Here is a 25,013-nt window from a genome sequence, read left to right as displayed (position 1 = left end):
GTATGAGCGATGTCACCCTGCGATGTTGTCAAGGCTTCATTATTCCAAAGATTGACGTCAGAGGCGAGCTCACTGAACGCGCTGAATGCTTCAGTGAGCTTCAGAGCTGATGATCTTAGCGAGCCAGTCAGAATTTGCAGCAACCTCCCCATGTAAGCCAAGCCTCATCTAATTAAGCTTTGTTTAGCAGCACCTTTGCACTTCAAATTTCTGACGCTTTCGTCCTCGCTTCACACTTATTATCCTCGATATCCTGAAGCTCTAGCATTTAACATCAGATTAAACTCTCAACCGGTAACCCATCAGTTCTCCAGCATTAAACTCTGTCCTCCATCCACTTACCTTACTGACTGAAGGTGAATTAAGTACCACTTCAGATTACTTAGTCATATATCATTCGGAGAATCACTTGAACTTACTGAAATGGGGGAAGGGTTGTGGATCTGCTCCTTGACCATTACTTAAAGTTCATCTCACCTCAAACCCCGGTTTTCTTTATTCCTGGTTCTTGATTATCACCTCAAGGACTACATCTCCAGATCTGATTCATAGAGCGGGGGCTGAGCGTCGAGAGGCTCTTTTGCCTTCATAGGGAAGCTGCGAAGAACAGCAGCAAGAGACCCCTTCTTAGTAACCCACTCATGAGGATAAGTGAGAACATGCTTAGGTGAGGCGAGACTGTGCGTCCAGCAAGGTTCAGGCGCATTGGCCAGGGCAATGTCTTCCTGGGTGATTTGTTCTGCGTAAGGCTCCGGGATTTGCATGTGTAGTACATGAAGGAGCTGTAGCTGTCGGGCTCGGAGGCGGGTGTTCTTTTCGGAATTGTAAGTCATAGCGGCTTGCTCTTCTGTACACTTCGTAAATGATGGTTTGAATGTACTGAGAGTATAAGAGATAGAATTGTAACTCCTAAGAATTTATAGAGTTCAAACTCCATGTCCCATGGTCTAAAGCCTACTATTCTTTGTCGCTTGGTGAATGAGTTTTCTTTATGCAAGCCTGGTGAGTTGAAGCATTGGGCTTGACAAAGACTCTAGATGGCTGTTGTTTAATTCGCTTTTCTTCACTTCTGTGGTCAGAATGCCTCATTGTCTAAAAGAGCATTGCATTTTCTTCACCGGGACCCTATACAAGGAATTCCAAACAAAGTCCTTAGCCTCAGCAATGAGAGCCTCTATTGACCGAAAGGCAATTGTGTCTTACTGCACAATTCGCCGGATGGTTCAGTAATTGAATTCATAATACTTAGGCGTGGACGACGTCAGCATTGAGACTTACGTCCTTCTAAACCTAATAATATGAATGGAACGCAGTCAGCGAGTAATCAATGGTAGGGGTTATTGGCTTGAAACTCTTGCAAAAAACAACAAAAAAAACCCAACGATATACAGATTAGTAAGAGGGAGAGCCATTTACATTGGGCTATTGTGTTGGGTAGTTGGTATGCTGCCTGAAGCGTGTTTAAGAGTGTTATGTTGAGTTGATAGACCTGACAGCTGATGCTTGCATTACGCGCCTTACATTGTTAACTCGAGGCATTTATATAAGATCAGTTTAATGTAAACCCAATTGTTGCTGGATTTCTTCTGCGGATCCACTGATACTCCTGGTGATGTAATGGGCCCTGTTGCTGACTAGGATACTCGATGGAAACGGGGTGTCGGGGCATATAGTTTTATAGAACTTCCGTGATAGCATCGCTATCCACTCCCTATATCCACTCTCTGGCTGACTCAGCGGCGACTATAAATTCCACCCAAAAACAGTATAGTTCCAAAGTGGAATAGTATGTCATGTAGTGGAGCAAGCCTCGAGAGTCTTTTACCGGAAGTTGCCAGGGATCAGCCCAAAGCGGGTACGTTTTATTCTTCCATATACCTCTGGTCGCCCACTTTATCAATACCCGCAAGCCTCAAACAGCATATAAATTACAGCGAAAATCTTCAACCCATCTCTTTCATCCTCTTTCAACATCCTATTTCAATATCCTCATCTTCCTATCTTCACTGCTAGAGAGCCCCGAGATGTTATTGGATTTTGCATTTACCAACACATGGCTTATACCGGCCTCGCTAGCCACTTACTGGCTGGGTTGGCTTATCTACACCCTCACCTTCCATCCATTGAGCAAGATTCCAGGTCCTTACCTCGCAAGATTCTCACGACTGTGGTATTTGCACAAGATCTGGACAGAGGATGTTGAGAAGCATGAAAGGGCCCTCCATGCCAAACACGGTCCCCTCATCCGCATCGCTCCAGATGAAATATCATGTTCCGAGTAAGTCACGACATGACCTATTGCACATAAAGGCTAATCACATGTGCTATTGGCAGCCCTGAGGCTTTTGCTAGTATCTATCGCTTCTCCAACGCTTTGGACAAAGGACGATTCTATGAACCTTACAATACAACCGGCTTCAGCCCCCATGGTGATGTCTTTTCGTGCAAGAACGACAAGAAGCACGGCCAGAGGCGCAGGATTACCAGCAACATCTACTCAATGACAAACGTAGCCTCGTCGGAAGAGTACATTGACTCTTGCAGCAATCTTCTCACAGAGCGATTGGGTCAGTTTGCAGATTCGGGCAAGCCTTGTGATATCGGCGAGTGGCTTCACTGGTACGTAGATTGACACTCGCGAACTACGAGGATACGTTTCTCATTTGTTCTAGGTACACTTTCGACATTATCGGAGAACTGTTTTATGGACGTGCGTTTGGATTTATTGACGAGGGCAAAGACCAGAATGACTGGATAAAATCACTCGACAAGATGATCCCTTTTGTGTGCTTGATGGGTGTTGCGCCACCAATCCTTCGGCCACTCATTGGTCTCGGAACTATGATCTCTTCTGCTGGTAAAGAAATCAGAAAAGGGGTGTAAGTCACAAAACAGAACCATAAATATAGTTGCTGACAGATTGACATAGCAAAAACATTGGCGAATCCTCTTCACGACTCATGAAGGAAGCATACGCATCGCGTATTGAAGCACCTCGAACTGACATGGCGCAGCAAATCTTTAGCATTTTTGAAAAGAACGGGGAAAGGATGGACTTCCGCTGGGGAGATGTCGAACAGGAGTCGTACGGTGCGCTCTTTGCCGGTAGTGATACTACGGCCATTGCTTTTCGCTCGTTGTTCTACCATCTCATGCACAACCCTGAAGCTTACAGCCGGCTTGAGATAGAAATCGACCGAGCTGTTGACGATGGCCTACTCAGTATGCCTGCGACGTATAAGGAAGCTATTAAGCTTCCCTATCTCTGCGCATGTATTAAAGAAGCTCTTCGTATCTGGCCTGGCGCACAGCTCTGTAAGTAAACAACCGATGCCGATAAAGGTATCAATCTGATCTTGGACATAGCTCTGCCTCGAACTGTACCCCCAGAGGGCCTGACTATCTGCGGTCAATTCATCCCTGGAGGTTATGTTGTTGGCATCAACGCCGCTGTGATGCACTTCGACAAGAGGGTGTTTGGGCAAGACGCCGATAGCTTTAACCCTGACCGATGGATGGACACAGCTCGTGCTAATTATATGGACAAGTACATGATGGCTTTTGGCGGGGGCACTCGTACATGCTTGGGCAAAAACATTGCCCTCATTGAGCTACATAAACTGTCTCCTCAACTGATCCGAAACTATCGATTTGAGTTCTACGACCGGAACAGGACTCGGTGGCATACTAGAAACACCTTCTTTGCTCGACAAGAGGGAATTGTGGTCCGTGTTAAACACCGAGAGCATTAGATGGCCAAGGACTTATTTTCTCTTCGTTCATTTCAAGATTGGTTTAAGCAGCATGTCTGAGTTGAGTTAACCACTAGGCCCTGTAATTCTAACCCAGAATTATACTACCTAGCAAAAAGCAGGTTATTTCTCCAGCTGGTGGGACATGGAATGTCGCTGTATCACTACTATAAAACTCCGATGTAGCTACCAATTTATATATCTGTTATGTTTGCCTGGCCCCTTATTCTTGATAAGTTTTGTTGCTTCCCTTTCTCTCTGACCTCAGTGACAGCTAGAATGCAATTTCACGGGGCTCATGGGATAAGATAAGACTTACGCTGCCACATTTGTACCGCCACACATAGAGTTTTCTCATCTCTTTCAGTGACTTCGCCCCCTTGTGCCGCGGAGAAAAGCTGTTCATGTAAATGACGTAAATAGCTTCTCGCTCTTCCTTTCTGCGCAGTCTAAGTTGTATGCAGCCACATTCGACTGGCTAGGGGTCTCTAAAAGAACTGCACTTTTCTCATGGCAGATACCGCCCACCCAATCCTCTGACCATACTGGTTGGCTTGTCTTCAGGGTCCTGCAGCCGGTCTTATTCACAGCGCAAGAGGCCGTCGTCCTTGTCAATGTGTATCGCCCAGCTGTTGCAGAGCAAGCCACCAAGTGCTAGTCTCTCCAGTTGATGTATTCACTTGCCTTGAAGCTTGCAAAGGTCCTACAATAACTGTTTGCGTCAAGCCACATATTGCTTCTGCGCGTCCCCCAAGCTTCTAGATATATTCCATGCAGTCGAGCCAAGCAAACCAGGGGACGGCATCTGACGTAACGGTTGTCTGTACCCCACGGTAATAATACAGCCTATCCATCAATCAGAAGTTCTTTTTTCTCTTCTAGAAACTTGCCATTTGTTGACACCATTCTTCTCTTCCCTTGCCCATCGCTACAGAGCCTTTGCGCCCATTTACTTCTATTGAAGACCCAGCTTCTCATTATATACACCTTTACTCACACACTTTCTCCCACTTCCTACAATGGCGGTCCTTCCCTTCACCCCAGACATAAACATCGCCGTTCTTGTGGATGCTGAGCCGGCCAAGGAGTACCAACCCTGGGAGTTCCCCGAACTCTTTGACGCAGCCATAAATCAAGGCATCCCCCACACCAAATGCTACATTCAGTCTCAAGCTGGATATCCTTATGCCATTCGCTTCAGGATCTCTTCTCTCTTCACATTCCCCGATGACACTGATGCTGTCACCATTTCCGTCTATGTCGATGGCAAGCCTTTCGATAACAAGTGTATCCGAAAAAGCACGCTCGCTGGTGCATCGAATCTTGGCGTAGAGTACGTGACGAGATTTCGTATTGTCAGCGCGACTTTTCGGATTGCTCTTCCGAGTCATACAGGCCAGTCTTTGAGGACATCCGACCTGGTAAGTCTACCGCGACCATCATTGATTATAAGATAACTAACATTAATACAGTGGATGAGGCTGATGGCGAGTCTGTCAACAGTGATCTCCAGCGCATCAAGACCTTGGGGACTATCCAAGTCGCTATTGAGGTTAGGAAGCAAACCGCCCCTGTCCCGATGGGCGATGATGACTTCTGTGACGATAACAGAAATGAGTCTCTCGCCATCGACAACAAGGCGCTTCTACTCAATGGACATGTCCAAATCCATGGGACCACATATGTTTGTGCCTGTAAGAGAAGAATGACACAAACTTGGCTAACGTGTTGCAGCTACACCAAGACAGATGAAACTCGTCGGATGACATACACCACTGTTGTTGTCGAGCAGCACCTCGGAAACTTCTTCTTCTTTTATTCATCTCGTCATATGTTACCTATACTCTTGGTTGAATAACCTTGCTGATTTGCAGATTCTCCTGGGGCTCAGTTCTTCTTCCAACCTAGATTCATCGACAGGTTTGCTGATGATATGATCCATATCCTCTCACTCCCAAAGGTGAAACACATGTTGAATGAAGAAGTTGACAACACATATATTGGCAATCAGTAGAGAATGGCCAATGGGCCGATGATACGGCAAGGGAAGATGAAGGTGAAATGAGTTGTTGGATGTAAGCTCGGGCTTACTGTTAGAGTGATGGATCTCCTTGGCTAAGCCGGTTACTGATTTCTCTATTTTATTTCCTACTTTCTTTTGTCCTATCTGGGAAACGGCCTTGGTACTTGATAGAATAAATCTCATGAGGTTCAATAGAGGTTGGCTTTGTTACTACCAGTATAATCCGGTGATACAAATAACAGCCGGAGTAAGTAATACCCCAAGGGACAGACTTTCGATCACACTTACCCTCAGTCAAGTCAGCCGTTGCTGATGCTGGAAGTTGCATGACTTCTTTGGTTATTTTTATCAGCGGCTCTAACCTTGCAATTTGAAGCAAATGTCTGAACAATCTAAGCACATAATCCATCTGTATCTGTATCTCTGTGTTCCCCTATCTATAACGCCTGCAAATGCCATAAACCTCCCATCACCAAGTATCATCGACAAACCAGCTCGACTCCATAGTCTTGGGTGAGAAAAAAGGCGTTGGGTCAATAGCTTTTGGAACCTTTATCTCTCCCACTTCAACAATCGCCTCCAGCTGCTCATATCTTCCTAAGATCTCTTTACACATTCTCGTTCTTTCTCCCCACAGGTATCGATCGTGTGTTGACATTGTCATCTCGGCGCCCATCATCATGGGTATCGTGATAGGAGCAGCCAAGCCCCCAGTCAACAGTGTCAAGACTGCCGCACCAGCGCCCAAGCGCGTGCGGTTAAGTTCTTTGTTCCGACTGGCCTTTTCGGCTCGCAGGGTAGAGAATTGATCGAAGAGTTTCTTGCATATCTCGATTGAGGACGAGCCGACGAGGAGGAAGGAGAAGATGATGGCAAAGTCAATGTCGCTCCAGTATATGTTTACATCGTCCCAGCCTTGACGAAGGGATTCGAAGCCTTTATTTATGAGGTTAGCAATACTTTTGAGCACAGTGGATCGTCAAGGCACTTGCATTTGTTGACCTTGTCAATGTTGTTGTGCTTTTTCACGTGTCCAATGACTTGTACTTTCGAAATGCTTCGAATACGATCTTGATCCCATTGTTCCCCTTGACATACTGATTGTCCTGGCTGGTGACTCCAGTAAAGCCCTGTTGTGAACTTCTCTAGGACAGTCTTGCGGGAATACCATATGCTCCTGGGGACCAGACAAACTGTCATTTGAACCTGGAATGTGGATGATGGGAGAATGGCAGGAAGCGATGTCGTTTGCGTGTGCTCCCATGTGATCACTTCGCCAATTTCGACGATGGTGTTCATGCCGAAATCGATGCCGGTGTCGTCGTTGAGGAGCGGTGTTGTGACTAAGATCGTTACCCATTCATCTGGTTTCGGCGCAGGCTTCGCTTTCCTCTCCTCAGAAACTGGCGACTCGACTTCAGATTGATCTAGAAACATATGTTAAATTCGGAATCTGCTTTGATGGTCAAAGTGACTCACCGCCACTAATCTGCGCCAAAACCCAATTCATCAGAGCGACAACCACCGCTCTCACCTCAGAAGAGAAATGCCGGAACTTTGTCCTCGCAACTGCCAACTGTCTATTCCCCAAGCTTCTCATTTTCTCAAACGGAGGTGTAATCTGTGGAAAGTCGATAGGAACAAAGTACTTGACCATGGCTGGTGCATTGTCCCATTTATTATTCAGCATGATGACCAGGTCGAAGCCTTTGGCCGTCAGCCATGCTAGCAGAGGAATGACGGCGAGGTTTCTGTAGAACTGTAGCCATTCTGGACATAGGACGAAGAGTGTTGCTGCGACGGAGACAACGATGACGAGCTGCTGTTTCACGACAGCGAGGTCGTGGCGCCGTTGGGGGGGCGGCCGGGGCGAGCTGTCCATGCTGTCGTTTGGTCCAGTCTCGCAGACTGCAAAGGAAGATTTCGCGATAAGTTTAAAGGATTATGCTGAGAAAGAAAGCAAAAGGGGATTGTTTTTGAGATTGATGCCCGTTAGGATCTCGGGTATGAAGTTCAAGCCCCCCACTATCACCACATGGCGCACTTGGCCTCCAATCATTATCGTCCCCACATCCACTTTTATGCACTCATACGTGTCTGAGGACAACAAGCGAGAACCGAGAAGAAGCGGTCAGTTCATTACCACTTGCATTCTTGACTGTCGACAGACGCGACAGCACGTTATTAACGCGTTTTGGGATCATTCCAGCATTCCTCTTATTCTGACGACAGATGTCGGGGAGATCAAGTAGACGATTGTCAATTGACGAATGGCGACAGGACTCCTGCTAGGTCTAATTGGCTTGTGATCCTCAGTTTGGCGAACTGTAATGTTTTCAACCGGCGTTGGTACATTAGATCGTACAGCACCAACCGAGGTCAAGCTGGGACAAACAGTTCAGAGATTCGTGCTTGTTCAATCTAGATCATGAGAAGGCCCAGGATCGTTTTGTTTCAATCCTGTATATAGTGACTGACCTTGATATAAGCACAACACGTTTTCGTCCTGGAATGTTACGATGATTCCTAAGAGGATCATGATGAAATCGAGATTGCCTTCGCCATTATATGCAAATAATTGGATAGTAAAATTCCCATCTAAAACAGTCGTTTACCAGAAGCAGTGATCTCGAATGGTGACATTTCCGGTGCTCTATTATTACTGAAACCAGTCACATCAGATCTAACACCATCGTCTACACGCATCATACGCTGGTGAATATCTGTAGCTGACAGACGGATCTTAACTTATCTCCATTCTGAACGAGGTCCTCAAACTCTTCCCGCCATTCGATCTTACCTCACAAGTCGACGCTTCGGAGTTCAAGATTGGTTGTGACAATCGTAGCAAATCCGATGAGAATGTGATTTTAAAGCGTAGTCCTATCCAAGATCATGACGTTGCCAACTATCCAGGTCCGCCAATAATCCCAATTTGGTTGTTACCTCATAATCTCAAAGTAGCAGTGACTCTTCACCCCTCTCCCAGGCAGCTACGGAGAGTTCCACCTAGTTACTGAAGCTATCAATCTTCATCGGTCAGATTGATCTATTCGTCCTTAACTGCAGGATAAGACAAACGCGTCTCGGCTTCAACTGAACGAGACAATTCAGCGACAAGACCATCGCAAGCATTAAAAAAATGGCTTGAACTACTGTTAGAATGGTAGTGGAAGTAGAAAACACTAACGTCATCCGTACCATCGGTGTAAATATCGTCAACTTCGACAGCGTCCTGGTGAGTGGTGACCGTCTTGAACCTTTGGAACATCAGTAATGTAGTCCTAAGTTTATGACGACCAAACATACTTAGTGCCAAGCGTCAAGTTCTGGCCTTGAAAGATCATTCCCTTTTAACAAATCTCCAACAGGCCCGCCTACTCAACGGGTGCATCGCAGAGCGTAGGGCTCGTGTCTTCGAATTTGGTAGCAAAACCTACAACGTCCTTGATGATGCCCATGTCTCCCATTTTCTCCATGTCCGATTCAAACTTCTCGTCCGATGCATTCTCCACTAAGACATGTAAGAACACTCTACAAATAATTCCTCGATAAACATACCTTGCGACAAGTCGGCGGACACCAACGACTCAACCTTGGTGGTGCCATCCGGTATAGTGACTCGACGGCGCGCTATGTAGTCTGACCGGCTTGTCTCATATACGGTCCCCTTGTCGATCATCCCAGTGTCTAACTCGGTCCCATCCACAAAGACCATACGGACAAAGATATCGCAGCCAAGAGGAAATTCGAGCTCAGGCAAGGCAGTGACTTCAAACGAGTAGGCTTGACCAGTTCTTGGCCCCATTAAGCAGTCAGTCGCTGGAAGAGTTGCGTAGCGAGTTTGTCGGGTGGTAGGGTCATGTGGGAAAACATGCTCTGTTGCTTCATCTTCGCCGACGAGAATTCCACCAAGTCCAACTCGACTACCCTGCACCGTCCGCTTAGAGACGGCACATCAAAAAATCCACAATGAGACCGCAAAGGATCTAATCAACGACAGGTTAAAATGGCTCAAGTACAGCTGTCACTTGATAAACGAATATCACAAATCATACAGACTGTAGAAGGTGACAAAAAGAATAAACTAATTCCAGTAGTACGGCAGGACACGGCTCTACTAGATTGGGTCTCAGCGCGCCACCTAATCAATCCTCTACGTAGAAGCGAGATTTAAGACGGTAAGATCACTTGCAACGCTTCAAAGTGTTAAGATCATTGTCGGCACGGAGCCTCAACTTAGGCCACGATACAGTTGAAAAAGGAATGGTATACAGATCTTACAGCCGTAATCATCCTCTATCCCCAGGCCAAGAAGATCTGGGCCTGTTATTGAGTAAAATCACAACTTTCTCAGCCGTTGAGCACCGCCTGGATATGAAATCAAACTTGAGTGTTGGATGCAGGGATGCTACTGACTTTATGGCTGCGCCCGGCCCACTTTGATATGTGACGGGTGGGCCCTGACTAGTCTGCAGCCTTGTGGAGTAGCTGAACTGAGGGGTAAGGCCTTGCCTGTCTCTAGTAGGCTTAGGTTGTCTTGGACCCGATTGAGTTTTGCAGGGGTCAGAATCAAACTTTTGTGCCTGCAGTTGTCTGTCTTGACAAGCATGTACTCTTTCGCCCCGGTAAATACATACCATAACCTTAAGCAGATAGCTAGAACGGATGTGATGGTGAACATGACGTTGGTTTTTCTACACGTCGATCACAGCCGACGTCAAGTTACATCTCCATTGCACTACAACAAATGCGCCATGGCGATTTCTGAAAGGCTAGCAGACACCCCTTTCCCGTCCTAGCTTGGAACTTCTTACTTGCTATTTAATGCACTCCCAATGAATACCACTTCAACAGCAGCAAATCTAAATAAATGATTAGTATCTTGAGTATCAGTAAATATGAGCCACTCACGTAGCCGTTGCGGCAAAAATCTCAACCCTCTTTGCGTTTGTGAACAGCTCCAGGATGACCGCAAAAAGAACAGTAAAGACCACAGTGAGGCCAATCCTCTGAGCTGTTGTCTCAAGGCTATTAAGTGCAAATATCGTAAGAACTGGCAGTGCTGACGACACAATAACCGTGAATAGATTGCTTGCTCTCACGAGGCTGGAATCGGAGTATGAGGCCAACCCGGACTCGACGTCAACTACCCTGGCAGCATTCAGTCTCTCGCCACACAACCGGTGGAAGATGAATGTAAGGACCTCTTTTACAAAGTTGGTAAATGGATCAGAGTCCTCAGCCGGCTTGTGTAAGGAAACGTACTGAGACGGGTCCTTTGGTTTCCAGGTGTAAAGTTCCGGAGTACCGGTTTTCGTGAGGAAGTTAGCACCTCCTTTGGGGTCCGTTAGCCAGTCTTGGAGAGTCTCGAGCTGCGATGTCCTTGGGAATTGTAGTTGAGATAATTCCGACACTAAATATAGGTTAATACACTTTTGGATATGGACATCCGGTAAGGCAAGACCTACGTTGAAGGATCAGGTTATCTATGAATTAGAGGACAGGTATTAGTAAGTTGCTTAGTGCTTCAATTAAATGTACTTACTATACTCCGTGAGCTTTGGTTGTAGCTTTATCAAGAGGTCCCGCTGGCCTTGACCACTATTGTCTTTTTGGCTTTGAACCTGCAATTGATACTGAAGATCCACTATCTCCGCCTGGAGAGCCAAAAGGACAGCAAGGTTAATATCATCAAATCGTCTGAAAATAGCGAAATGTTTATCCTGGCTCATTATATTCGCCAGTCGGTGATACTTCTCTATCGAGCCATTTCCGAAAGTCTTACTCCAGCTCTGCCCTTGCCCGGGGTGGAGCTGATCCATGGGCAATACGTTTGGGGAGGCCATAGTTGCTATTCCGTCGCCAAATAATTTAGAAATTAGTTTGGAGATAATCCAGGTAAAGAAGCGAGACATTTGCGGCTGAAAAGCAGGCTGTCGTATTCAACTACGCCATATGCAGCCCACTGCCAGCTGACCTCATGGCGACCCATTATCTGACATCCATTGGACAGTATTTGCACTTGTAGGCCCCGCAGTTTTAATAATTATTTCAGCTTACTGTAACGTGACTTGTTGTCTAACAGCTATTGGGCGCCATCTGCACTTTTCTGCCTGGTGATTTTCAATTATCTTGGGAGGGATGGTCAGCAGAATTGTAATATTTAGATCATTCCTGTGCATAGCCCGACTTTGCTCTTTCTCACCCACTCAACGGCACCAACAACAATGGATCCCATCTCTGCGGTGGCCATCGCCGCGTCACTCTTTTCGTTCTCAACTTCCAGTCTTTTGCTAGTTCAGAACTTCGTAAAGAGTGGCGAGACCGTGCGCAGACTGAATCTCGAGGTTGTGATCCTGCAGCATATCTTGCAGGAATGCGGCGACACTATATCCAATGTTGAGCCATTGCCGCATTCTATCAGGACCTGTGCTGAAATTTGCATCGAGAGACAAAGGGAACTGTTGTATATCCTAGACCGCTTGATTCACCCGAGGCGACATGAGTGGTTTCGATATGCAAGAATTACGCTGAAAGAACCGGAATTGATGGTAATCTACAACTCATTTCGAGATTCTGTCCTTTTACTCAGAGATCTCTCATCGACGTATGTGAGCATTCACAATAGCCTACTTATGCTGAATGCTAACCTACAGACAGCCTCCGGATGGATCAGCAGTTCTTACATATGAGGTTAGTTTTGCTAGTCTATTACAGGCCGTTCAAGCCGCTGAAACCTACTATGTAGCCTGGCCATGGCGCAAATCATCTCTGAGAATGATGACAATTCTTTTACTGGTTATCGCGATGGCAGCCACGCCCCCGTAGTTGGGCCCATGACAAAGGCTTTGGAATTGCCAGGTGATACCAGACCAGTCAAGCAGCACGTGGATCGACGAATCGCCTTCGTATCAGAGGTTCGAGAGCTCATCGCAAATGACTTCACTCGGAGTCTGGTCCTTATAGTACCAAACGGCGCAGATAGCTTTCGATTCGTGACAGTACGCAACAAGATTGACACGGGCAGCGACGAGAACTTTGTCAATGCGGAACTACTGCAGAGGCACGAGATCGACCCCGCGACAATCACAACAATTCCGGAAGAGACGAGAGAGCAGCGCACACTACATATGCTAAACGATTTCAAATTCACCCCGACGCAAGAGATCAGGCTTTCCTGGCATAAGCTTAATGACATGAAGCAGCGGGAGAGCGATTTTGTAATTGTCAAGGACGCTCCCTTCGACGTATTGATTGGATCGAAACAGTGGCAGAGCGAGGTGAAGAAGTCGGCTTTCTTCTTGATTGGAAGACGCAAGTCAAAAGGTACATACCTGCCCGTCACTCTCAACCTCAAAGTTGCTATATAGCTAACTAATAATGCATTAGCTGAAAAGAAGGAGCAAAAGGAAAATGCCGAGAAAGAAGAGGAAAACGCAGAAAGACTTCTCAAAGCTCAGCTTGAACAGACAGAGGAGTTATTAAAAGGCCGTACTCGTGTTAATTCCGATAAGTCGGACGAAGGATCGAAGTCTGGGCGTAAGAAACGGTGCTGAGATAGGAATTGTTTTATTTTTGGCATTAAGCTCTTATTATAGCTAGAAGATAAGCTGGTAAGTAAGACTTTTTTAGTAGGAAAAGTAAACAAATTCATTAAACTTGGTAAATATGTCATGACTAGTTATGAGATTCTTAATTATAGATTAGGGCCTAGATAGCTGGTATTAACCATTCTGTCACATTAAATGAACCTTTGGTCTTTGAGTCTGGGGCATTTAACTTTAGCCAATGGTCTTTGTTTTGCTGTCGGGCTATTTTTAGGTGATAATGGACCAGGCTAATTTTAGATCTCAACAACGGTTACGGAATTGTTCGGACCACTATCTATCATCACGCTTGAAACTCCATCGTCAGTCAAAATGTCACATTGTAAAGACTCAAAACCCCGCCAAAACGGCAATCAATCCGAATCCTATCCCGACCCAACTCACCTCGCAAAAAAGCCGCAGTACGATAACACGGAAAAAGATGGCTAGTTCACTATTCCGTTGTCGTCTCCATCCTCACCAGGTGCGACGCCACCATTTCTCGCGAGTCCATCAGTTAATGATTCCAAGCCAACATTGAAACATACCAAGCTTTGTCGCCGCCGATATCTTCTCTGCTTCATTTGGCTCAGCGCCGTTCTCATCTACATCGCAATCGAGTGGTTCAATCTTGTCAGCAGTGCCGACATTATGAAACTGCTAGCTTGGAAACATCGCGATGATTACGTTCCCTCTCTGCACTTCAAGTTCAGTCAGGTGTTCCTGCAGTACTACTTCAAAGTGCTCAAGTTAAAGGCTTCCTCAAGCACTACGCCAGGTAATGGGTACTGGGGCACTTCTGACATGGGGTAGGTTGTCTTTTTCTCCATTGTGCCTTACGCCGTCATCTGTGGCGTAGGTCGACTCTTTGATCACTTGATCAAAAAGTAGGTAAGTATCGACCAGGGTTGCGAATAGAGGAGGTTGGAAGATTGAGAGTTTTGACGCTTTCTGTACTAGCTGTGTTTTGCTGAAAGCGCGGTTCTCCTACTGCTTAAAATACTGCGGTTTTAGTTATTGCGACAGATATCTGAATATTGGTGGTTTTTATTTTAGCCGGACTTTTCTTTTTAAGTGTTTTCACATATAGAATATTTCGTACACGTTAGGAACATGAGACTAAACATATTATCGTAATAGAAACATTCTGCCTACTTCTGTCTATCTGATATTTCTCATCTATTCATCGATACAGTCAACGAGCCCATCACTTGATCACACCCAAAAATGCAGATAACTCGAGAATAGCGCGCGATATAGGTGCCAGCTCCCAGTCGGATCATCTTTACCCTCCACGTCTCCGAAATACACTCCAGGTAGTATTTTGCCTATCACGGAAGCTTCCCAGGTCATGTCGCTCACGTCGAATCCTGTCAAAGCCGATGTTTATTTACCCCCAAAACCGCTTCCAAAACCCCTTCTCATTCGTAGCCTTGTCTTGACGCCACTTCTCAATGGTGAGCTGTCGCCAGTTCGAAAGCCACTCTTCCATGGCATCGTCATAGGGATGTTGATCTGCCATCAGACTCCTCCATTGGGCGCGGCTGGATCGCAAGCGCAGGGCATCATGTCGCCATTCGAGAGGGTATCTCTCCTCGCTTTATATAGAGGCTGAGAGTGGGCAGAATGTGAAGTAGTAGAGATCGTATTCGGTCCAGATGAATTCGCTCGGGTTGTCTGGGTTGTCTTGGCGGAACCGCTGGAACTGTCAGCCTAGCAGATAGGGATCTGTGTTGCAATTCATAATGGTGTCGGATAGCAAGTTGGGGAAGTTGGGAGGTTGAGAATTGGCCGGGGACTGATATTTCCCATCTTTATCAGTCCCACCGTCATTCTTGCTCTTATTTCTGTTCATGAAATACGCGATGTAGGATTCTTTGTCTCTAATCAATTGTTCTGTGACAGTGCATTAAAAGCCAGATAAAGAGTTTTTAGGTGCGTGTTCATTGGACATGGATCAGCAAAGGACATCAAGCCAGCTGTTTCGGCCTAAGGTTGTGAGAATGAGACAAGGACCATGACATGTTCGCGGGTTTAATCAGGGACCCTACCATTTCAACGACCTATCTGCCACTGCCACGGCGCCGCGTTCTCACCCAGATACGTAAAACTCGCCTTCAGTTCTACTCACAAGTCGATTCGCCAAGGCATCACATACACCTGGGAGCCACGGTGTCCGAAAGGGATCGGAATTCAAGTTGTATCGTTGTATTATCCCGCGCAACTACTCAATTACCTGAGCGCTTCAACAAGCTCTCTCCTTGCAAGCGATCTTGCTCAGTTAATGGGAGAGATTCTGCTTTTCTTAGTTTTCTTGGTTCAGTGTTCTCGTTGTCCTTGAATTCCTCTAGAGCTTGGCGGATATAATAGCCCCGTTCCTTAACTCGGGTATTTCTTTGTAGCCAAGATTTCTCATCTTGTTTGGTCTCTTCCTTAGTCTCTTTCTTATCATCATTTTGAGGAAATAGGCTTGCGATGCCTGTCGCAGCGACAGCGTAGAGCGTGCCGAAGATGAGGATGCCGCCCAGAGAATCACCTCTTTTAGGTGGCATGTTGACGATATTTGGAGGAGGGGGGGGGCTCTTGGCTCAGTGATTTCAACGGTCGGGAGTCGACGATTCTTGGATGGTTTGTGATGAAGAACAGAGTCAATGTCTTATTGAGACGCTCTTGGACTCTGTGCGTGGTGGGGATGTTGCTCTTGATGTGACAATTGAATGAATGGTGGGGTTGGATGCAATGCAATTCTGAGACTTGCATGAAGAGAAAAGCTGGCCACTGGCTCAAAGGAACGGATTAACTGCTCTTCCGTGAAGCTACATGACATTGGTTTAAAAAAACGCCGTATGTGGACTAAGCGCTAAAGACAGAGCAAAAATACCAGAACAGGATACGGCCTGTAGTATGTCGAACGGATCAGACTGATTTTGTCAGAGAGCTTTACCCCATCACGGTTTTCTGACCATATCAAAAGCCAAACAAAAGGCGGGGAAGAGGCAAGGGTTGCACCATGCACGTAATTGACTCACCCTGGAGGGAATTGAAAGTCGCATTTTGCAACCAACCTCGACATAGAAAAATCATCATCTTAATTCTTTCAAGTAGCCTAAGCAAACAACTTAGATTCAGAGGCTTGACTTCAGAAAACTACCATAATTTTTATTTATACATGTTTTCCATTATCATTAAAGAGCTGGAGCAAAAGTCTACCGAATTGTGTAGCATCTTACATATCAGCCTGATTAATCTTGAGCCTTTGTACGACTCCACAGACCGGAGCGACATGAGGCTGCTTCATGCAATTGAAGCACAACGCCAACAGCAAGGGATAACATGCACTGTTGGACTTTGGATCAAGCTCGTTGTCATCATGAAAAGGTCACAGAAACTCCAACTTTGACTCTCAAATTACTATGTACATCGCCATTCTCGATAATAGCTACACAAAATGAACATTTCCTTTCTAAACCGACTCCCTTACCCATTCAACTTCTTGACAACAAAAGTCGTTCCAAGGTTCTGAGTCGCCGCATCATTCGGATATTGAAGATGTTGAGCATTGATACCAAACCCATGCGTTGTATCACAGACTCCATCGCCCTATTCACATTAGTCAACGCCCCCCAAAACCCAGCGTCACAAGAACTTACAAAGATACAAACATCAAGCGTGCGAGAGATCCAGTTCTGAGGAATACCAGCACCCCCAAAAGCCTCAAGCCCATTGACATTCTTAGTCGTCGTACCACCATTGTTATCAACATTACACGCCAACCCGCTCTTATGCAACGGATCGCCAATCAAAAACACACCCTTGACAGCATCCCCAGCACTCCCCGTTAACTGCGACAGCGCATTCACAGTCGCCGCAGCACCCTGGGAGTAACCCTCCAAGATGAAGCATTCACTGGGGTTAGACGCTAGGACACTCTTCACCTCGCGGATAATGTCCTGTGTTCCTTGAGCAGAGTTTTGGTCGTAGCCAGCGAGGTATACGGTGTTGTAGATCTTGCCGCCGGGAACTTGGGATGTAATTTGGGAGTTCATGGTGCGGAACCCAGCGGATGGGCCTTGGATTTCGCCGGTGCCGCGTGTGTTGATGATGGTGTAGGATGTGCACTTTGCGGCTCTTGGGCTTGGAGCGGCGACTGCGCAGCCTGCAAGGGCGAGGAACGTGATGAACTGTGAAAGCATGGCTGAGAGTTGGCTTAATAGTTGTTAAAGGTAGATAATGATGTGATGAATGTTGGACAGATGAACCGAAATAGTCTTCACAGCTCTGATACTTATACAACACCATCATCCATCATCGAAGCTATCATCCACCTTCTCAAACAACTCCCTCGCAAGAATCCCCCAAGTTGTATTAGCCTCAATCTCTCCGTTTCTCTACCGCACTTACTCGGCACACTCATCCGACCGCACGTGGCCGATCCTCCTCGGCACATCATCTCGTCTTCTTACATTTCAATGCCGCGATGACTCCATATTTTCCCCTTACTATTGGCTTTAGCTTCTGTCTGGCCGGCTTTAAAGTCTGAGCGTGGCGTCCATTGACTGACTCGCGTTTCAACTGACTCGTGCCGTTCTGGAATGTCTAACCGAAAATACTGTCGCTAACCGGAAACGTTGTCGATCATGGCTGTCTATGGGGTTCTGTTCCGGATCGTCTGTGTCAGGCTCACCGGACGTAAAGTCAAAGCGCACCCCATAAAATGCTTAGCCCCGTGTTTTAGGTGCGATACCGTGTCGACGAAACTCGGCCCGACACTTCAACGACTAACTTTTTTAACCAAAAGTCTCGAATAAGGCAGCTTTCTCGGCATCCAGATGATTTCAATTGAGATACGGTTTTATCATCTTTGCGCTGGGCACGGAGCTCTCTAACCTTGTGCACACGGCAGATACCCTACCTATCATTCTTAATAACCCCCCCTGATATACCGTATCGCCGGTTCCGTCTCTGACCAAGAGTACACGAGTTGCGAAAGATAAGCACAGCCTCCTCCCGCGAGCCGGGAGAATAAGCGGTCGGCACATCATATGCATACAAGTTCGGGTTCTCAATGCCCGGCCAGATGTGTTTGTTGTCTTCCTTGACCATCTTGTACAACTGCAGTACCTGACGTTTCAGCTCCGCAATCAAGTCCTTGTAGTCGTCTTTCGCGACTATATCCGCCCGCTGTAGAAGGATATCGCTCATAGCCTCCTCCAACAAATAATCATATCTCTCTTCCCCCGTCGCGTTGGGTTTCTTCTGTAAAAACCCCTGCAGCGACTCTAAATCCTTCATCAGACGGATCTTGATGAGCGTCAGTGCCATTTTGAAGGAGACGTCGTAGTAATAAGGTTTCTCGGTAACAGCCTCAAATGCATCTTCTCCCTTCAGATCAAGGAACGGCAAGCTCATGTCGCGCCAGTCGTACTTGGAGTCGCCTTTCACCGCATACCACTTGATGAAATTGTATGCTTCTTGATCTTTTCCCAGTCTGAGATACAGCGCAGGAACTTGTGAGCGAACGCCAAGGTTGTCCCCTCGGCAAAGACGCAGTAGGTCAAGCGATTCCTTGAGTGCCATCTCGACGGCTTCGCCGGTGCGGACGTTGAGAATAGCACTGATATAGTCGTGGCGAGCTTGCATGTAGGGACGGGTGCTCTTAAAGAACCAAAAGAGACCGACGGAATTGTCGAAAGGGTTTCCATTGGTGTCGTCGCCAGGATTAGCGCGTAGCTTGAGCTCTTCCTCGGTGAGTTTGTCCTTGGTTTGCTTGATAGGAACGCATTGGACCTTGTGCCTTGGCCGGTCGGCTTCTTGATGAGGTTTGCCGCAGTACTTGACGGTTTGACAGGCTCCGCAGCGGAGCAGGTTGGAGCTTTGGAAGCCAGCTGGGCAGGGCGAGTGGCTGCAGTGGTTGTAGGGGAGGCCAAGATTCATACGCGGCATTTTGGGCGGTTGGGCCTATGGTTCAGACGATCTTTTTACTGTACAGATGATTGTTTCCAACTATGCTGTTACGATTGCAATGATGAAGGGATATCTTGGGTGGGACACTCCTTTTACCGTAATGAGAGTGGCTGCATCTGGAATATCATTGTTCCCGCTTCCGACCCCGACGCAGTATCAATTGACGGCTTGACTTTTTGAAAGTGGGTCGCAGCCGTAGGGTAGGTTTTCAACGCTGATTAATATTTCAACAGTACGGTTTGTTCCAACAGATTTTCCAGCGTTTATTAAATACATTTCCTGATCCGGAGAATCGATGTTATTGAAAGTAACTAAGGAAATAAATGGGTCTATTATCGGATTCAAAATATCAATTGTCGCATCTTATGGACGTCTCCCTTTCGAACTTGTAGTCAACCCGTTGCTGAAATTCGACTCCCCCGACACCAGGACTCGCCTCTTTTGACATGTGGATAGAGTTATTATTAGCTTCCTGGGCTAACTAAGAGTCCCCCCATGTTATACAATTGAGGGCAAAGCTCCACGCAAGGTATCAGCGAGCGCAAATTCAGAGTAACTGGGGCCATGCTGTATATGTCAAGTTCTTGGATATGGTCTTACTGCTGATGGTAGCTTTATCCATGGTGACTTTTGGGCTTCATCTTCTCGTGCTTGACCTGTTGTCAATGAAAGTGTTATGCGGACCCTTCGCCCGACTTTCACGACTTTTACCTCGTTGCTGTGATCTAGTTATGCGGACCTTGAAAACGCCTCATATGTTAGACTTGCACTTCCGCGACTCGAGCTTTGAAAAACGCATTCATAGCGGAGGTGAACTTGATCATAATCAGGACGTCGTTTCCTGTGCCTCACCAACAATCCAGTTTAAAACGCGGGGTAATTTTAACAGAGCGGCATATACGACTGGGGTTCTATGCATACCTTGCTGTTTTTAGACATCAGCAGATCACGGAACTACCCATTCTGGGGTAATAAACCAGGAACACTATTGTACTTGGCGAGTTCCCCGCGTAAAGTGCCATCCTGGGCAGGGGACCTGCCTGAAGGGAGCTGCACTACATCATCTGATGATGTCGATCGCCAACTCGAGGTTTAGTGAATGCAACCTTGCACGGGGATTTAGCATTTGCTCGGCGCTCGTCCTAGACTTTCACATGGAACTCGCTTATCGGAGCGCAATTAACTCTATACCTCTAGTTGTTTGGAATAAGCTTAAATACAATGGGGATTGCTTCTAGACTATTCAGGTTGGTTGCCACTCAAACCTCATCGCCACTGGTTAATTATCCCTCTCACCACCATGGTAGTTCTTCGATGCTTGGCCGCATTGACTTTGGCCGTTGGTGCCAATGCTCTCACGTATAACACTTTCGACGGCCCCGGTTTCCCAGCCTGTCAGAATGTTTCAGCTGTCCATGACGCAACTAGTGTCAAGGACATCCAAAACATCGTTCAAAATGCCATCAAGGCTGGCCAGAGAGTTCGTGCGTCTGGAAAAGCACATATGTGGTACGACACAATGTGTTCCGATGATCCGAACACTGTCATTGTGCGTACAGAGCAGGTCAACAAGATCTATGATCTCGACCTTGACGCTGGCACTGTGATGATCGAGGCTGGTGTGACGTTCCTGGAACTCGCAGATTACTTGCACCAACGTGGCGCGTCTGCGGGATATACCCTCGTCAACTGGAACATCACTCTGGCCGGATGCGTAGCCATGGGCGCTCATCGGTCTTCTATTCGGGAGGACTCTATGGTCGCTGCTGGTGTTTTGGCTCTCGATATCATCGATGGCAATGGTGAGTTGCGACACCTGGAGCGTGACGATAGTGATGAGTGGCTTGCTGCCTCGACATCTCTTGGTCTTTTGGGTGTTATCGTCAGAATGAAGTTCAAGATCTATCCCGATTTTAAAGTCTACGCTGATCAGAAGACGCTCGAAGAGGCTGATGTTCTTGACGGGGACATCTATGGTATGATTTCGCCTTATGCCACAGCGAACCTATGGGTCAGTACTCACCTACCATTCCTTGACCATAGCTAAATGATTGTAGTGGTGGCCGCACAAAAAGAAATTCCACTGGCGTTATTACGACGTGATCCCGACCAACAAAAGTGACCAAGAGGGTTTCCAGAATACATTCTCAATCACCCAACTCGAAGCCGGCGCGATAACAGCCCTATGGAACACCGGAAAGGGCGTCGCTCTATCCAATCTCCTCGCTGAAGAGATCCTCTTTGGACAATGGGAAAATCCCAACTTTCGAGAAAAGACGACCAACGAACCCATCACCAAGTGGCCAGTTTACGGTTGGAACTACGACGTCCTCATAGGCGGTCTATACCCTGATCAACGACCAGTTTGGGAATACGGCATCCACGGCTATACCCTGGAGCTTGCGTTTCCCGTGACTCAAGCGAATGCAATGCTCAAGCGGGTTCGTCAGCTTTTCGACAAAGAAGCCAAGAAGCTCAAGTTTATGGCATCGACCTATAGAAGCGGCATCAATATCAAGTTTGGCAGACCGTATTTCGACCTTCTCGGTCAGGTCACCTACGGTACCTCCGATGGCGCTGATTGGGATAAAGGTGCTATTATGTTGGATTTTCCATCTTATAAACCGAGTATTGGTGATGGGCTGCGGTACAACGAACCGTTTTGTAAGTTGATACAATGAATCGGTAGAGAGTGTTGCAGTTGACAGGATGACAGATCACAAACTTGCCGAAACGCTCATTGATGAATTCCCATGCCGCCCGCATTGGACCAAGAATACAAGAGAGGTATTCGAGCGTTCTGCCAAGAACCTAGACCCTGATGTAAGATTATTTACACACGGCTGAGGCCAGGATGCTGATATTTGCTTGCAGCATATTGCTCGTTTCAAGGCAGTCCGAGAGAAGTTTGACCCAGACGGTATCTTTCGAAGTGTTGTTGGTGAGGCCATTGGGGTTTATTGATGCTTTACGACTTGGATAAACCAGTGGCGGTGTCGGCAGCTGAACAGTTTATTCCTTCCATTATAGCTCTGTCTATTCAGCGTCTGTCAGGAGACTTTGAATGGAATTGTTAGAGCAGTCGTTAATGCCATCTGGTCTAGTCTTGGGTGAAAAGAAGGGTATCTTGTTGCTTTGCCCACTTCCTCCAGTCTCTCCCAAGTGCTACCTGTTTAGCTGCGACTTCTGTAAATAAACTGGTAATACTAATCTGGCACTATAATTAAGAACTTGCAGTTTGCAATCTCCATATCCCGTTTCCTTACTTGCTGTAATAGGTTTCTTAAACCAGGGGCAAACATTCTCTTGTAAAAGCCACTCGGGGTCTTGGTATAATAGGGCAATCTAGACACATGTACTCCCGTCTCCCAGGAATTTGTAATATACGTGTGAATACACTTTAAGAACTGATACTGGCTTTTAGCGCTGGAGAAATCATTTCCAGGCCAGCACCAATAAATGAATTAGTTTATTAAGATACTACTGAGTCGAGTAAATAGCTTTGCCACGTTTTGAAGTATTATTTCTAACAAAAACTTGCAAATCGACTTGTAAGGAATGGAGAGGAGTAGTGGCATGTTTTATTCCCTTAGCAGTAAACCCCACCATTTTATTTGGAACCATGGGCCTTATGACTAATTTAAGTTGATTGAATTTTTGTTGCTCCACTTCTGCAACATCGGGCTACTTCAGGGAGAAGCCCGAATGAACATTGCTCTTATGCTCTTACTTCCCTGCGAACTCTAAGCTACTGACAGTACCTGAAAGACAGGCGCAGCTAATAACTAGACTATATACAGATACACTCTGAAGATTCTAAGCTAGGCAAGGGTTATTTAAAAACCACGTCGGGCTTGAATTTATCAACCGCAATCCCGTGTTTCTTTTGATGCTCCTGGGCCTTCTCTAAGATTGTCAGTGCTTCTTGTGCGTAGCTTAAAATCGCAGCAGCCGCCCAGTCCTTCGCCATCTCATCGGCACGATATAGTAACCATCTTTTGGTCCAAACTTTCATCTTGGTTGTCAAATCCCTCATGAATGTAGTCCATAGCCTGTCGAGATCCAAAGCTGGAGTTTTGGGATATTGCTTTCGGTAAAGCGCCTCGAACTCCTTTAGGAAGCCTTTCACATCGTCATATGTAGCGACGAGCTTCTCGTTCACGCCTGGTTTCAGCAGGTAGCCAAACACCTGCTCAACCAGGTAGGTATGATAGTACGAGACATGACTGACATCCAGATTCATGAGAAGGAAATGCCGACTTACTATCTGAAGCTGTTCAAAGGCGTGCTGGGAAGCTCTTCTGGTGATGCCTACATACCTTGTTTTTCCAATTGCCCGCCGATATGGGTTCGTTGAAGTCCCAGATCTAGCGACATAGATGTTAGAGACAAGAAAAGAAACGCATGATTCACTCTTTTCTGATTGGTTATTACGGCGAGCAGTAGAAATACAGATAAAGATCCCGGCAAGGACTCTCATCACCAAACGATTACCCATTGGATTTCCGTGTCGACTAACAATTTGGTTGCGCCAGCTCCTCGCCTTACTCATCCTCTTTAGTAGTTGAATTATGTATTGCTACTGACCACTGTTTTCATCTCACCCGCGCAACAAATGCCATTTGGATCGAGGCCAATGAGCTCTTATATCTGTATCTGGGTGAAGGGCGATTGGTTCATTGCGCGTTATTCATGCATGATAGACGAGCCGACAGAGACTCTGGCTAAACACTGGCCGTCTGGTATGCGCGGATAAATGATCCATGGGGAAACTTCCAAGACCGTCGTGGATAGAACAAAACAGTTGACATTTTGAAGTCCTCAACGGAATCAAGCTAGGTTTTTGGATTGATGTATGATGGCAGAGAGTGTGATGATCATCATGTAAACTCACAATCCTGGAACTCCTACAAACCAACCCCGTACTCCGTAGTGACGTTTGGATGTTTAGACAATGGTATCGTAGATGTAAAACTGAAGTATATTTCTCCATCCTGAGTGCAGGCTGTAAAGGTCTCGTAGGAAAGGACAATTGACCAAAAGACTGATAAGACTACCTCGACATCTTGCTCTGGTCTACTAGTGTTGCGCAATCTCAAATGAGGCAAACAACGGGGAAGTAACTGTGGGCAGCTGTTCAATAGAAATAAGTTCAGAACAAAAGAACTTGCAGCCACTGAGCTGAGAACGACTCTTGAACGAGCAGACACGATCTTCGGATGTACAAAGAGAGCTCAATGCGTCGCAGGTCGAATAAGAGTGCGATGGCACTGACATCCGCGTTCTGATATGCCCATTGAGTCAGAACAGCTGAACATGAAGAACTACCACTGCAAAAGACCAACTGCCAGTGGAACAGATGGAGACATTAAACAGATGCTCCACTGTGGTATATAATATTTTGATTCAGTATAGAAATTCTTCAACTCAACCATCTTGTCAACACTCTTTAGTTGAGAAACAACATCAACATCCGACTCAGACATCACCATCAACAATCTCCAAATCACAATTCCCTCAACAAACACAACCTCACATCTCACCGTCTTTCATCCGATCCTCATGCCCATCATGGATTCCCCGATGCCCGTCGTCTACCCCCCCAACATGTCCCCAGGCATCCAAGCTACCTTCACCAAGCATAACGCTCTCCCCCTCTCCGAACGCGAAAAACCCCTCTTCGTC

The 25,013-nt window shown here is 46.6% G+C and overlaps 11 protein-coding genes across 11 annotated transcripts; 4 read left to right on the top strand and 7 right to left on the bottom strand.

Moving 5' to 3' along the window:
• Positions 1-527: 527 nt before the first annotated feature.
• Positions 528-833, bottom strand: FOBCDRAFT_147678 (uncharacterized protein; the record flags this gene model as incomplete). The annotated part of the gene is made up of 1 exon (XM_031193056.2): positions 528-833. The coding sequence occupies one exon, from the start codon at positions 831-833 to the stop codon at positions 528-530; it is 306 nt and encodes a 101-aa protein (XP_031031902.2).
• Positions 834-2,024: 1,191 nt separating this feature from the next.
• On the top strand, positions 2,025-3,752 carry FOBCDRAFT_245502 (cytochrome P450; the record flags this gene model as incomplete). Its single annotated transcript, XM_059610694.1, has 5 exons — positions 2,025-2,278; positions 2,311-2,619; positions 2,673-2,879; positions 2,930-3,315; positions 3,367-3,752. The coding sequence occupies 5 exons, from the start codon at positions 2,025-2,027 to the stop codon at positions 3,750-3,752; spliced, it is 1,542 nt and encodes a 513-aa protein (XP_059466290.1).
• Positions 3,753-4,771: 1,019 nt separating this feature from the next.
• Positions 4,772-5,766, top strand: FOBCDRAFT_245501 (uncharacterized protein; the record flags this gene model as incomplete). Its single annotated transcript, XM_059610693.1, has 5 exons — positions 4,772-5,085; positions 5,148-5,173; positions 5,225-5,446; positions 5,501-5,578; positions 5,627-5,766. 5 exons carry the CDS (start codon positions 4,772-4,774, stop codon positions 5,764-5,766), a joined length of 780 nt encoding a protein of 259 aa, XP_059466289.1.
• Positions 5,767-6,244: 478 nt separating this feature from the next.
• FOBCDRAFT_254267 (uncharacterized protein) lies at positions 6,245-7,699 on the bottom strand (the record flags this gene model as incomplete). The annotated part of the gene is made up of 3 exons (XM_059611104.1): positions 7,255-7,699; positions 6,764-7,202; positions 6,245-6,734 (listed from the first exon to the last, which is right to left on the bottom strand). The coding sequence occupies exons 1-3, from the start codon at positions 7,655-7,657 to the stop codon at positions 6,245-6,247; spliced, it is 1,332 nt and encodes a 443-aa protein (XP_059466288.1). The 5' UTR covers positions 7,658-7,699.
• Positions 7,700-8,373: 674 nt separating this feature from the next.
• Positions 8,374-11,608, bottom strand: FOBCDRAFT_147319 (uncharacterized protein; the record flags this gene model as incomplete). Its single annotated transcript, XM_059608258.1, has 12 exons — positions 8,374-8,498; positions 8,581-8,658; positions 8,977-9,028; positions 9,216-9,289; positions 9,337-9,408; positions 9,496-9,706; positions 10,416-10,434; positions 10,593-10,640; positions 10,690-11,191; positions 11,247-11,264; positions 11,324-11,435; positions 11,564-11,608. Coding segments are annotated over 12 exons (1,356 nt in total), but the record flags the coding sequence as incomplete, so codon positions are not given.
• A 397-nt stretch (positions 11,609-12,005) lies between these two features.
• On the top strand, positions 12,006-14,277 carry FOBCDRAFT_254266 (uncharacterized protein; the record flags this gene model as incomplete). The annotated part of the gene is made up of 7 exons (XM_059611103.1): positions 12,006-12,104; positions 12,455-12,471; positions 12,527-13,104; positions 13,168-13,317; positions 13,414-13,418; positions 13,626-13,813; positions 13,874-14,277. The coding sequence occupies 7 exons, from the start codon at positions 12,006-12,008 to the stop codon at positions 14,175-14,177; spliced, it is 1,341 nt and encodes a 446-aa protein (XP_059466287.1). The 3' UTR covers positions 14,178-14,277.
• A 795-nt stretch (positions 14,278-15,072) lies between these two features.
• On the bottom strand, positions 15,073-15,916 carry FOBCDRAFT_208827 (uncharacterized protein; the record flags this gene model as incomplete). The annotated part of the gene is made up of 2 exons (XM_031193047.3): positions 15,073-15,260; positions 15,601-15,916. The coding sequence occupies 2 exons, from the start codon at positions 15,914-15,916 to the stop codon at positions 15,073-15,075; spliced, it is 504 nt and encodes a 167-aa protein (XP_031031893.3).
• An 819-nt stretch (positions 15,917-16,735) lies between these two features.
• FOBCDRAFT_171121 (cutinase) lies at positions 16,736-17,887 on the bottom strand. Its single transcript, XM_031193046.3, has 2 exons — positions 17,015-17,887; positions 16,736-16,964 (listed from the first exon to the last, which is right to left on the bottom strand). The coding sequence occupies exons 1-2, from the start codon at positions 17,555-17,557 to the stop codon at positions 16,842-16,844; spliced, it is 666 nt and encodes a 221-aa protein (XP_031031892.2). The 5' UTR covers positions 17,558-17,887; the 3' UTR covers positions 16,736-16,841.
• Positions 17,866-19,383, bottom strand: FOBCDRAFT_233888 (uncharacterized protein). The gene has a single exon (XM_031193045.3). It carries the CDS (start codon positions 19,305-19,307, stop codon positions 18,273-18,275), a length of 1,035 nt encoding a protein of 344 aa, XP_031031891.2. The 5' UTR covers positions 19,308-19,383; the 3' UTR covers positions 17,866-18,272.
• Positions 19,384-20,628: 1,245 nt separating this feature from the next.
• On the top strand, positions 20,629-22,513 carry FOBCDRAFT_171118 (uncharacterized protein; the record flags this gene model as incomplete). The annotated part of the gene is made up of 4 exons (XM_031193044.3): positions 20,629-21,339; positions 21,386-21,992; positions 22,045-22,151; positions 22,203-22,513. 4 exons carry the CDS (start codon positions 20,629-20,631, stop codon positions 22,290-22,292), a joined length of 1,515 nt encoding a protein of 504 aa, XP_031031890.2. The 3' UTR covers positions 22,293-22,513.
• Positions 22,514-23,160: 647 nt separating this feature from the next.
• FOBCDRAFT_208823 (uncharacterized protein) lies at positions 23,161-23,950 on the bottom strand (the record flags this gene model as incomplete). The annotated part of the gene is made up of 3 exons (XM_054707646.2): positions 23,161-23,517; positions 23,648-23,695; positions 23,933-23,950. The coding sequence occupies 3 exons, from the start codon at positions 23,948-23,950 to the stop codon at positions 23,161-23,163; spliced, it is 423 nt and encodes a 140-aa protein (XP_054563621.2).
• Positions 23,951-25,013: the final 1,063 nt, after the last annotated feature.

This window comes from Fusarium oxysporum, chromosome XI (genome assembly GCF_013085055.1).
Source record: "Fusarium oxysporum Fo47 chromosome XI, complete sequence".
NCBI classification, from domain to species: domain Eukaryota; kingdom Fungi; phylum Ascomycota; class Sordariomycetes; order Hypocreales; family Nectriaceae; genus Fusarium; species Fusarium oxysporum.
This window is presented reverse-complemented; position numbering and strand designations above follow the sequence as displayed.

Excerpts from the sequence above, each read along its gene's own strand:
- FOBCDRAFT_171121 (XM_031193046.3), bottom strand. The coding sequence starts at position 17,557 with ATGCTTTCACAGTTCATCACGTTCCTCGCCCTTGCAGGCTGCGCAGTC. Across the intron at positions 16,965-17,014 it reads CGCTTGATGTTTGTATCTTT|GGCGATGGAGTCTGTGATAC; the intron begins GTAAGTTCTTGT and ends TAATGTGAATAG.
- FOBCDRAFT_233888 (XM_031193045.3), bottom strand. The coding sequence starts at position 19,307 with ATGCCGCGTATGAATCTTGGCCTCCCCTACAACCACTGCAGCCACTCG.